Source organism: Mirounga angustirostris, unplaced genomic scaffold (genome assembly GCF_029215605.1).
Source record: "Mirounga angustirostris isolate CCGP_5_RB_7025 unplaced genomic scaffold, mMirAng1.0.hap1 SCAF_9, whole genome shotgun sequence".
NCBI classification, from domain to species: domain Eukaryota; kingdom Metazoa; phylum Chordata; class Mammalia; order Carnivora; family Phocidae; genus Mirounga; species Mirounga angustirostris.
This window is the reverse complement of record NW_026991717.1, coordinates 60,506,001-60,518,783: the sequence shown is the minus strand read 5'-3', so window position 1 is coordinate 60,518,783 and position 12,783 is coordinate 60,506,001. Positions and strand designations below refer to the sequence as shown.

General features: G+C 36.7%; 1 protein-coding gene across 6 annotated transcripts in view; it reads right to left on the bottom strand.

The window, feature by feature from the left end:
* The window catches only part of UBR1 (ubiquitin protein ligase E3 component n-recognin 1), a 157,323-nt gene that overhangs the window by 96,965 nt on the left and 47,575 nt on the right, over nucleotides 1-12,783 (bottom strand). For all 6 annotated transcript variants that reach the window (XR_010405032.1, XM_064570569.1, XM_064570568.1 and 3 more), the window contains 9 exons: nucleotides 11,429-11,567; nucleotides 9,794-9,856; nucleotides 9,425-9,548; nucleotides 8,999-9,106; nucleotides 8,296-8,384; nucleotides 5,966-6,064; nucleotides 4,012-4,169; nucleotides 1,519-1,618; nucleotides 842-970 (listed from right to left, as the gene is read on the bottom strand). Coding sequence is in view for 5 of the 6 variants with exons in the window: in XM_064570569.1 (XP_064426639.1) it covers nucleotides 842-970; nucleotides 1,519-1,618; nucleotides 4,012-4,169; nucleotides 5,966-6,064; nucleotides 8,296-8,384; nucleotides 8,999-9,106; nucleotides 9,425-9,548; nucleotides 9,794-9,856; nucleotides 11,429-11,567 (1,009 nt within the window). In the remaining variant the exon portion in view is untranslated. The remainder of the gene's footprint in view (nucleotides 1-841; nucleotides 971-1,518; nucleotides 1,619-4,011; nucleotides 4,170-5,965; nucleotides 6,065-8,295; nucleotides 8,385-8,998; nucleotides 9,107-9,424; nucleotides 9,549-9,793; nucleotides 9,857-11,428; nucleotides 11,568-12,783) is intronic.

The window sequence follows — 12,783 nt, the reverse complement described above, 5'->3', positions numbered from 1 at the left end:
ATTTTGAAATTAATTTTCTTAATGGTTTAACACGCATAACAGAGCTCTTGATTGAATAAATATCCACCCTTCTTTATTATTGAAATACTTTAAAGTCTATGTGATCCTAATTTTCATATTAATATTCATGTCCAAGGAAATAAGTGCTTATGTAAATAGTGTTTTGTTGTATTGTTTAAACCCCACAATTCCCAGAGGTAAATGAAACTACTATGGAGCACATTCTTTTAATTAAGTATAAAAACTGGATTTTCTGGGGCGCTTGGGTGGCTCAGTCGGTTAAGCATCTGACTATTTTTTTTTTAAAGATTTTATTTATTTATTTGACAGAGAGAGACACAGTGAGAGAGGGTACACGAGCAGGGCAAGTGGGAGAGGGAGAAGCAGGCTTCTCGCCGAGCAGGGAGCCCGATGCGGAACTCGATCCCAGGACCCTGGGACCATGACCTGAGTCAAAGGCAGACATTTAACGACTGAGCCACCCAGGCACCCAAGCATCTGACTCTTGATTTCGGCTCAGGTCATGATCTCAGGGTCCTGAGATCCAGCCCTCCGTTGGGCTCCATGCTCAGAGGGAAGTCTGCTTGAGATTCTTTCTCCTTCTCCCTCTGCCCCTCCCCCTGCTCATGCTCTTTCTCCCTCTCTCTAAATAAATAGAATCTTTAAAAACAAAAAAAAACCAACACTGGATTTTCCTTCTAAATTTAATAAGACAAATTCAAATACACAACTACTTAAATAATAAAATTTTACATCAAGCAAGTTGCTACATAAAACTCTACTACTAATAACCATTAGAGCACTTAAAAAGGCACTGATCCTACTAACAAATTTTACTTACGTCACAAGCGCACCACTCTTGGAACATGAGTAAAATATTCTTTAATTGCATCTGTATAGCAATGGCAGCCTCCCAGTCAGGATCCACTTCTATGTGTTGCCCAACCTGTCTTCTGATTTCTTCCATTCCCTATAAGAAAAGAGTGATTACTATATATGTATATAGTAGACCCTCTTTCTTTGTTCCTCTACTGTCAAAATATAAAATTGTTAGGATTCATATTCATATATGCATAGCTTTTTTAACATGGCTATTATACAAGGTCAGAATGCATGGTTCAAATCCCAGCTGTCACTTTCTAGCTGTATGTGACCCTGGTCAAATTATTTCTAGACTTCAATTCCCTTATATGGAAAATGAAAATAATAATAGTAACAGCCTCATAAGATTGCTATGATGCTCAGCAGAGATAATGCATGTAAAGTGGTTACTACCATATCACATAATAAGCATTCAATAAACATTCAAGAGTAATAGCAGCAGTTAACTAAAGTAACAGAATTATACCTATTAAAGATCTATTAAAGCAGGATCAGTGAGGCAGTGTTTAAATTTTATTACTACTTTACTAGATATAGTCTTCCTCAAATAACAAACAGAATTTGCTTAAAACAAAGACTGGGGCTAAATTTTTAAAAATAAATTTATTTTACTGATGTACAGAAGAACTATCATACCTGCATACAGGTAAGAATCTTCAAAAAAGACCGAAAACCTTCAAGGAACTGCATTCTTAATCTTTCTGTCCATGCTGTGGGCTTGCTGATTAGGATATACCTATCATTTCAAAAGACAAAGAAATATTTCACTTTCCCATTCTGAGATAATTTTAAAGTTCTCAAAGCTACAGACAATGTTGATTCATCAACATTATGGATTCTAATTTCTTAAAATAATTAGACGCTCTGGGCAGAGCTAGGATTATACCAGCAAAATGTGAAGGCTCTATGAGAGGCGGCTGTCAAAGTTAAGCCTGACTTCTCTACTCAGAAGTTGTTCTGCTTAATGATCCTTGGAAGCAACCTAGCCTATCACAGATGGACAACCACAGTACAGATTTTCTAGTTGCCCAAAATATGTGAATTTCCCCTTTTCCTTGTCATTAGAGATTTCTCTGTTTAGGTAAGGATGTAGGAGAGAAGTTGTAATAACAACCAAAAGACTGGGAAAACTTTAAAGTTAACATCTAAACCAGCAACCCTAAAATTTTAACATACGGTAAAGTATCTAGGGATGTGCTAACTCCAAATTATTCATTGTAGAGAATAACTATATTCAGAAATACATAAAATAAAATAAAATGTGATAAAACAATGAGGTGATTATGCACCACTTCCCTGGATAAAAAAATAACTCAGCTACAAGAATATTTCACAGGAATGAGGCCCATGGTAAAAAGATTTTTCCTGTACATTAGACCAAGGAATAATAAATACACCGATTTAACTTTGTTAAGTTTAAGTACAGCCATTTGGCATTTTTGTGCATTTTGTGCTTTTTTGTTTTTGCATACATGTAATTTATGCATAATTTGTGAAGCACGCTGGCTAAATAGTGATTCACTACTGAATTCATCTACCATCTCTGTACTGAAATTGTGGTAATGTAATAATTTGCTGAACTTTAGAGAAAGATTTATAATCATATTTAAAAACTGAGAAATTTGAAAAGGTCTGGAAACTTTCTCCTTAGTAATATCAAGGATCCAATGCATAATTTCAGAAATCTGTCAAATGTACTTTTTAAAAAATATTTATTTATTTGAGAGAGAAAGAGAGAGAGGAGGTTGGCATGTGGGGAGGGACAGAGGGAAAGGGAAAGAAGCAGGTTCCCCGCTGAGCCTCCAGTGCAGGGCTCTATCTCACGAACCTAAGATCATGACCTGAGCCAAAATCAACAGCTGGTCACTTAACTAAGCACCCAGGTGCCCCTGTCAAATGTATTTTTAAGCAAACCAAACTATTTCTAGGTTAGTTTGGAAGACTGTTTCCACCTCTCTATGCCCTAACCGGTCACTAAAAGAGGTAGACAAAATTAGAATGATTTTTTCCCCCTGGGGACTAGAAATAATTAATCCTATACACCTTGAAGCTCTTTACTTTAAATGGTAAACTAGGGCGCCTGGGTGGCTCAGTTGGTTAAGCGACTGCCTTCGGCTCAGGTCATGATCCTGGAGTCCCGGGATCGAGTCCCGCATCGGGCTCCCTGCTCGGTGGGGAGCCTGCTTCTGCCTCTGACCCTCCCCCCTCTCATGTGCTCTCTCTCTCTCGTTCTCTCTGTCTCAAATAAATAAATAAAAAATCTTTAAATGGAAACTAAATGAAATGTATTTTGTTTTAATATATTCTTTTTTTTCCCCAAGATTTTAATTATTTATTTTGATAGAGAAAGTGACAGTGAGAGAGGGAACACAAGCAGGGGGAGTGGGAGAGGGAGAAGCAGGCTTCCCGCTGAGCAGGGAGCCCGACTGGGAGCCCAATCCCAGGACCCCGGGATCATGACCTGAGCCGAAGGCAGACGATTAACGACTCAGCCCCCAGGTGCCCATTTAAAAGAATTTTTTGAAGCTTGTGGTTTATTGAATACTTGATATATCACAACCCTTATAATATTCACCAATTCTAAAATAAATGGAAACTTACTTCCTTTTAAGTCCAACAATCCCAAAAGTGATCTATCATGTGATTCCAATTTTAGTTTAAAAGGAAATTCCATCCTCTTCAGCAAAAAAACTTAAGAAACCCCTGATGAGCATTAATAATTTGGTTGTATGTATGAAAAAGGGAGTTAAAAAGAAACTCAGATCAACAAGATTATCTGAAACTATGTACAAATAGACTATGTAAAAGAAACAGAACCAAAGTGCATGAGTGAGAGTGAGTGGAAGGCATGGCAGTTATGATGGAGATTCATTTAGTGACCCCAAGAGACCCAAAGTTTCTGTAACAGGCCCCTCCTCAATACCTTCTTTGTTAGCCTGGCTGTAACCCTCTAAGAAGCCCTCACTTAAAACATTTATTGACATGAGACAGTTAACAGTTCTTTGTACTTGCCATCACTATAAGGAGAATTCTAAATAACCAAAAGGATCGGAAGTTTATTTATAAAATGGAATATATAAGCACACTGTAATTAACAGGTACCCTTACCATTTCACTTGAACAACTTACTTTAAATCACATATTACTGCATATACTCTTCCCAATTTGTCCTGGCTATAACCTTGGAAGTTGAATTTATTGTTCCTGTCCAAGTATTCAGGCAAAACTTCTAGCAGGGTTTCAGTAATGACAGAGATAACATTCTGTTCTTCAATAAGATGTCGAGCCTGCAGAATATTTCAAGAATATTCTTTATTATTAACTCATGATAGTATGGACTTAATTTATTCATTCATTTGTTGGTCAGTGAGTCATTTTAAATAAATGTTTCAAATAAATGCATCAAACACAGTCCTTAGTCTCACAGAACAGTAAATTCAGAGAAGTTATTTTCTAAAAGTAAAAATTCCCTACTCCTCAGTAACACCTGTCTGGACACTCCAAGCCCATCACATAGGTTACCTACATAAATGTTCACCATCGATAATCACACAATGAGCAAAGTAGAACACAGATACACTTCATGACTTCTATCATATTACTATCTATTCTATCATATTACTATCTGTTACTATCTCCCTGTCACTCCTAATCCACTGTCTCTTTTCCATCCTTTTCTCTGGCCTTTGAAATGGGAAAGTAAAAATATTTAACCAAACTATCCAGAAGAAACATGAAAAGTAGCAGTATTAAAAAAAAAAAAGCAGAATTCTCCACTCTCCTCCCAAGCCTATACAGTACCATGTCAGCACCTATTTCATGCAAATGCTTGAGAGTAGTCTCTCCTCCTGCTTTGTTTTATCTTAATCTATACCCCTGCCCCCAAACAATAACTAAAGAATAAAAGAATAGCAAAAAAAGTAGTTTGGGTATTGAACAGACAGGGCTCTCAAGTTAGTCTAGAATCTGAGAAACTAGTTCTGGACTTCACCTTCAGGGATCAGGACTATTGGACAATGGTCATGCCATCACTACCACTCCAAAGCTATCTTGTCCTTGGGTCCCACTAAAGTATACTTCACATGCAGATACCACTGAATTATTATTCAGTTTTCCAAATGAAATTAGCGCAATATAGTACTGACATTGTTTTAATTTGATTCAATAGTAGGCAAAGTTCTTTTTTTTTTTTACTTTTTTTTTATTATGTTATGTTAATCACCATACGTTACATCATTAGTTTTTGATGTAGTGTTCCATGGTTCACTGTTTGTGTATAACACCCAGTGCTCCATGCAGAACATGCCCTCTGTAATACCTATCACCAGGCTAACCCATCCTCCCACCCCCCTCCCTCAACAACTCTCAGTTTGTTTCTCAGAGTCCATAGTCTCTCATGGTTTGTCTCCCCCTCCGATTACGCCCCCTTCATTTTTCCCTTCCTGCTATCTTCTTTTTTTTTTTTTTTAACATATAATGTATTATTTGTTTCAGAGGTACAGGTCTGTGACTCAACAGTCTTACACAATTCACAGCACTCACCATAGCACATACCCTCCCCAATGTCTATCACCCAGCCACCCCCCACCACTCCAGCAACCCTCAGTTTGTTTCCTGAGATTAAGAATTCCTCCTATCAGTGAGTCATATGATACACGTCTTTCTCTGTTTGACTTATTTCGCTCAGCATGATACCCTCCAGTTCCAACCACGTCATTGCAAAAGGCAAGATTTCATTCCTTTTGATGGCTGCACAATATTCCTTTGTGTGTGTGTGTGTGTGTGTGTGTGTGTATACCACATCTTCTTTATCCATTCATCTGTTGATGGACATCTAGGCTCTTTCCATGTTGGCTACTGTGGACATTGCGGCTATAAACATCAGGGTGCATGTACCTCTTTCGGATCCCTACATTTGTATCTTTGGGATAAATACCCAGTAGTGCAATTGCTGGGTCGTATGGTAGCTCTATTTTCAACTTTTTGAGGAACCTTCATACTGTTTTCCAGAGTGGCTGCAAAGTTCTTAAAAAGCAAAACAGGTTTTACTTGCAAAGGTTGCAAAGAAATGATCAATACATACCAGAGTAGGAACAGTAAACATCTGAACTGAGAGTGCAGTTACTGAGATACTTCTGTCATGATCATCACTGATATATTCTTTTTGCAGCTGTTTATAATACTGAAAAATATAGTAAATGGAAAATCAATTATAAATTACTGAAAACTTTTAAAATCCCAATTTTAATAGCTGCTGATTTATTTCTATGCATATGATTAAAAGTATTATAATTCCTATTTCTTAAGATGTATTTTTTAAGTAATCTCTACACCCAACGTGGGGCTTGAACTTACAACCACCCCAAGATCAAGAGTTGCCTGCTCTACTGACTGAGCCAGCCAGGTGCCCCTATAATTCCTATTTCTAAAGGGAAGACGGGGTGCTTGGGTGGCTCGGTTGGGCGGCTGCCTTCAGCTCAGGTCATGACCCCAGGGTTCTGGGATCGAGCCCCACATCAGGCTCCTTGCTCAGCGGGGAGCCTGGTTCTCCCCTGCCTGCCGTTCTCCCTGCTTGTGCTCTCTGTCTGTTTCTGTCTCGTGCTCTCTGTCAAATAAATAAAATCTTAAAAAAAAAAATAAAGGGAAGATAATATAGTGAACAAAAATATATCAGAGAATAACAAACGAAAGACCAAATATGAACTCAGCTACCCAATCTAGCAGAGTTGTAAGTGAAAACTATAAAAAGACAAAAAACAAAACACACACACACACACGTAAGAGTCACAGAGGACTGTGGTGGTTCCGTATATCCTTTCTCTAAACAGAATCTGGGACAATCTTTAGCAGATTCTACTGCAGTGGTATACGGCAGAGGCAATATTCTAAGTATTTAAAAACTGATAGGACCCAGAAAACCAACCAATCAGATTCAAACCAACCTTAAACAGAATGGATGCTGGCTGCAAATAACTTCTTAACTATACTGATGCATACCAGCCAAAAATCAACCCTGATACAGTGGGAAACAAAAATAATAATACATCCACTCATGTACAAGCAGAGTGTTAGATCCTTGACCTACATATTTAATTTTATCCACTAGAATTCCTACAAAGAAGTAACCATGGTATAAAATAATCTCATTTAAGTAGAGAGAACTGCTTTTGTAGAAGGAAAAAAATTCATTTCAGATCACAGATATGGTCCAATATTCTAAGAGTTTTAGAAAAATAGAGTTAATAGCTTGAGTTGTTACCATCTTTCAAGAAACTAAATGTGTTACTTTTAACACTCTACTTGTAAAATCCAGCAAGTGCAGGTATCTTGTCCCACAGTATCATTTGCCTTCAACAGTCATTATTTCATTCTCTTTTTCTAATCCTATCCTGGATCCTACCTCTGACCTGTTCTAATTTTTACAGAACTGCCTACAACTCAAAATTAGAGGAAACAAGTATTTATTGATACCTTTTTCTTTTAATGTTACTTTATTTTTATATATATGTACCATATATACACACACATATATTTATTTATTTATTTATTTATTTTTAAAGTAGGCACCACGCCCAACTTGGGGCTTAAACTCATAACCATAAGATTAAGAGGCACATGCTCTACTGACTGAGCCAGCCAGGCGCCCCTTGGATACCTGTGTACAAGGAAAAGTAAAAGATTCAAAAAGTACCTGTCATGTATTTACCTAACTTGAGAGACACACCCCTCTCTCCACAAAATATATATATAAAACAATGTAAGGGACAGACAATAGATCAATAAAACAATATTAAAAAACTGTGAAGTTTTATCTTTATGTTTTAGCCTCAGTTAAGTAAAACTCTTGCTCGTCTCATTCCTGCCTCCCTTTAGCATGCATATCTGTTCCTTTCCCATGCTATGCCTTTCAACTAGTCACTTCTACTCTTATAATTTTACTTATTATAAAACAGACAAATGATAAAGAAGAATGAATGCATGTGTAATGTGATAACTTCCTATTGCTCTGTCCAGGCAAAAAACAGGTCATTTTCCACCTACCTCCTCTCCAAGACTACTGCTTCCATACTCCCAAATGTGAAAATGAATGGACTTTCGAAAAAGAAATACATCACAAACTGAGGGTTCTAGAGGGGGGATGGGTTAGCCTGGTGATGGGTATTAAAGAGGGCACGTACTGAATGGAGCACTGGGTGTTATATGCAAACAATGAATCATGGAACACTACATCAAAAACTAATGATGTAATGTATGGCGATTAACATAACATAATAAAATTTTAAAAATGTAAAAAAAAAAGAAATACATCACAAAATTAAACTGATTCATAATTATCTGCTTTGTTTCTACAACTTCATTTCCAAAATGGTTTTCTTTTTCTATTATTGATATCTATTTATAAAGAGCAATTACCTTCACAAATTCCATAGCAAAGAATTTTTTGTATTCCATCTCCATAAAAAAACTGCTGAAGATCAATTCGTGAAGGATCTTACGGGCACCTAGAGATCATTTTTGGGGGAAGTGGAAGAGTATCACCAAGGCAAAAAAAACATTCCGGCTATTAGAAGTGGCAGAATACTATAAAAATATTTCACATACTAACAGACCTCAAGAACTCAAATATGAGTAGCATTTATCACAATAATAGCTAGAATTTAAAATACATATATATAAGCCTTTTCCCTCTCTTTCTGCCCCTCCGCTTTGCCTTACTTCACTCTACCTTGCCCAAGCTTTCTCCATTCCTTTTTATTCTATTTCATTCAAAATTACTCTTACTCTATGTCTTCCCTTTTCCTTTCCTTAAGCCTTTTTCTCACCTTTCACTGTATGTTCTGCATTTGGATTTTAAAAATGAAAATTAACATAGCTTTAATAATGGCACCAAATGAATATATACACATACTCTTTTTTACTGGCCCTGACTAAACGAAAAAACACTATAATTAAAAGTATCCTTAAGTTTTAACACAGAAGACTACATATTGATTGGTTAACTTTTTCTTAATGTACAATATCTTATCAATCAAGAGCACTGATTTAATAAAAAAGATTATAGCTCCACTTTAAGGTCATGCTTCATGGCAAGCAGCATAAGCAAAGATCCACCTACCTTTATAAAGCTTTGCATCCCAAAGCATTAATCTGCTTATGAGACAGGGATTCTCAGAGCCAGGTTCTTCTCTAAGGCATGCCTGGCAAAAGATCTGTCTAAAGTCACCTACAAACAAAAGAAGTCACATAACTTTTATTTTCATAATATTCCTCCCAAAAGTACGTTTCCTACAATAACATGTGAAAAAATTAACATTAATCTTCCCAGCTTAATATCAAGAATAATTCTGTCAACATCAAAGAATCAAAAGCTGATAAAATATTATTTATGGCATTTTGAGATACAAATCTGAAAATTAATCAAAATGTATAAACCAAAAATGAGAAAGAAATTTTGTTTTATACTCAATGACATTTTTAAATTCATGGCTATTTCAAAAACCAGTATTTTATGAGAAATAAGAAAAATAGGCAATATGCTTACTTGAATAGCTCATAATTTTGTTCATCCAGGAGCCAAGACGCAAAGCAAATTTCTGATGAGCCATAACTTCAGAGTGTAATACTTCTACATGAAGTGGATGTTGAGAGACATTTTCTGAATGACTCTACAAATGAAAGGAATATTAAAAACAAAACACTAGTTTTAAAATTCGTTTTAACTAAGTAATCTATTCTTCAAGAAAAAATCTTATATAATAACACTTACAGTTTCAGATCTCTGGGTCTAAATGGCCCAATCCTACCTTTACTTAGGATACCAAACCACTTCAACAATGTGATTATTCTACTTCGGCTCTTGTAATGTGAATTCCTCTTACAATTCTCTTTTGTCCCTAATTCAGAAAATTACCTTTATATCTTCCTTTGCTTCTTGGCAAGCAGCAAAAGCACCTGCTTTGACAGCCCGACGACCCTAATTATAAACAAACATGAGAATTAAGTAGTAGAATGACAATCCCAATCAATAAGTAATATGTAGCCCAAAGGCCTAATGAGCTCTTAATTATTAATCATTTATCAACTGCCTAAAAGTAGTAAGATGGGCAATACCTGGACGATAAACATAAATGTTTAACATCTTTATGAAACTTCAGAACTTTTGATACCGCTAGCAGAGAATATACTTTAGGATGCTGGATTTCCTGCTTGGCAAGAATGTTAGTTCTTCACTTGCTATAGTGTACTCTATTTCTATCCAATAATAATAATTTAGGTTTTTACTAAAATCCTGCTATCTGTTTTAAATACTTTTCATGAGGCGCCTGGGTGGATCAGTCGGTTAAGCGTCTACCTTCAGCTCAGGTCATGATCCCAGGGTCCTGGGATTGAGCCCCGTGTCAGGCTCCCTGTCTCCCTCTCCCACTCCCCCTGCTTGTGCTCTCTCACTTTCTCTCTCTCTCTCTCTGTCAAATAAATAAATAAAATCTTTAAAAAATAAATACTTTCCATGAATGAATTTACAAGTTCCTCAACATGTGTTCCACAACACACCTGGCACCCACTAGTGGATGACAGGTGTGACCAGGATATTGATTCCTCAAGCCCTAGCACCACTACACTAATTACTAATGCCATGCTGCTTCTTCCACTATATTACACTCCTCTCAAGGACAAGGATTAAGTTAATATTCCCTCTATATACCTGAGGAACACATTTTGCTTTGGATAGATTTTTTTTTTTTTAAAGATTTTATTTATTTATTTGAGAGAGAGAGAGAGAGAGCACATGAGGGGGGGAGGGTCAGAGGGAGAAGCAGACTCCCTGCCGAGCAGGGAGCCCCATGCGGGACTCGATCCCAGGACTCCAGGATCATGACCTGAGCCGAAGGCAGTCGCTTAACCAACTGAGCCACCCAGGCGCCCTGGATAGATATTTTTTAAAAAGCCGAACCACAGCATCAGTATTATGCTAAAAATAGTTGTAATATAAAAATGTCAAAATTAATGCATTTATTCATATGCTCAATAATTACAGAATGCTATTTTATTATTATTTTTTGAAGATTTTATTTATTTATTTGACAGAGAGAGACACAGCAAGAGAGGGATCACAAGCAGGGGGAGTGGGAGAGGGAGAAGCAGGCTCCGCGCAAAGCAGGGAGCCCGATGTGGGGCTCGATCCCAGGATCTGACCCGAGCTGAAGGCAGACGCTTAACGACTGAGCCACCTAGGTGCCCCTAGAATGCTATTTTAATAAATAATTATAGAAACAAACTAAAGCAGACATTCTTAACTACTTTTTGCCAAATATATTCAGTAACTTTTAATTATTTAGAATAAAAGAAGAAAGCTAATAGTTTATCTACAATTACAATACACAGAAAAATCAAGTTTTAACCAATTTACCTAGGATATAAGGAATAAAAGAAGAGTATGATTGTTCCTAACACAATACAGAAGAGCACTTGTCAAGGACTCAGTCAACACCTGACTCCCAGGAAGCTGATATGGGGGAGCGTAAGAATTCAAATGAAGCTCACAAACCTCTTTGTCTATGGCAGTGGTATGCAACTGGGCCTCTGCGAGCTCACAGTCAAGAGCTCTTTGTAGACTGTATATGACATGGTCATATGAATGGTGTTCATCATTGAAAAGGACACAATAGTATCTTTCATTTTTCTCCCTGTTAAAAAATAAAAGATACATATTCAGATACTGAAACAAAGGAAAATGTGAAAAATAGACTAAAATAATATATAACATATAACCACCGTGTAGTTTCTTATATATGAGAAAGTACCACAGCAATACTGATAAAGGAAGTTATTTTAAGTGTTACAGTGCCATGAAATTTTAAAAACCCTGATACCACTTCATTTTTTTATTACCTCCAGATATAAATTATTACTTTCAGTTTAGTGGCAATATGTTTTTAATACTACTCTTACTGCGGCAAAGGGAGACAGCCCTAGGCTCAGGACCTTCAGATAGGCAATGATAAATGGTAAGATTTTATTAACACTTAATTTTTATTGAGTTTGTTTTTGCTTTTACTTTCTACTTACTTGAAGTGATACTGGTTTTATAGAACATTTAAGTTTAACAAAAAAAAAGGTGTACAGATTGAAAGTGCTTGCACTACCATGTGATTGAGGGACCTCAGGCTGCTTAAGCTTTTAAGCTTGCTGAGATGACAGTGCCTCTTCCATCTTTAAAAAGAGTATAATATCTACATTCAAGAGTGGTGTGAGGATCTCATAAAAAATGTGAAAGCACTTGTCATGGGCTACACAAATGTCAGATGTTATTATCAGTTTTAAATAGTTTACAGTATGCTTTTATAATATACTCAATCCAACTCATAACTCTAAGAGGCAGATTTTCTCAGGCCTGTTAGAGCTCAGGAAACAGGGGTGCTTGGCTGCCTCCGTCGGTAGAGCATCTGGCTCTTGATCTTGGGGTCAAGAGTTCAAGCTCCATGTTGAGTGTAGAGCTTACTTTAAAAAAAACAAAAAAAAAAAAAACAAAAAAACTTCTCCATGGTCACAATGCCAAAAAGCAGTTAGAAGGCCTCAAACTCAGATCTATGAATCTGAAGTCTGGTGCTGCTATACATACACTCAAACTCAAGCAACTCTCCCTTTTCATGCTGGCAGATTGCTATATCATGTTTACCAACACAAAGTTTCTTTTTCTTTTTTTAAAGATTTATTTATTTATTTATTTATTTATTTATTTATTTATTTATTTGAGAGAGAGAGGGAGAAGCAGACTCCCTGCTGAGCAGGGCACCTCACGTGGGGGTTGGATCCCAGGACCCTGGGATCATGACCTGAGCTGAAAATAGATGCTTAAGCAACTGAGCCACCACACAGGCACCCCAACAACACAAAGTTTCT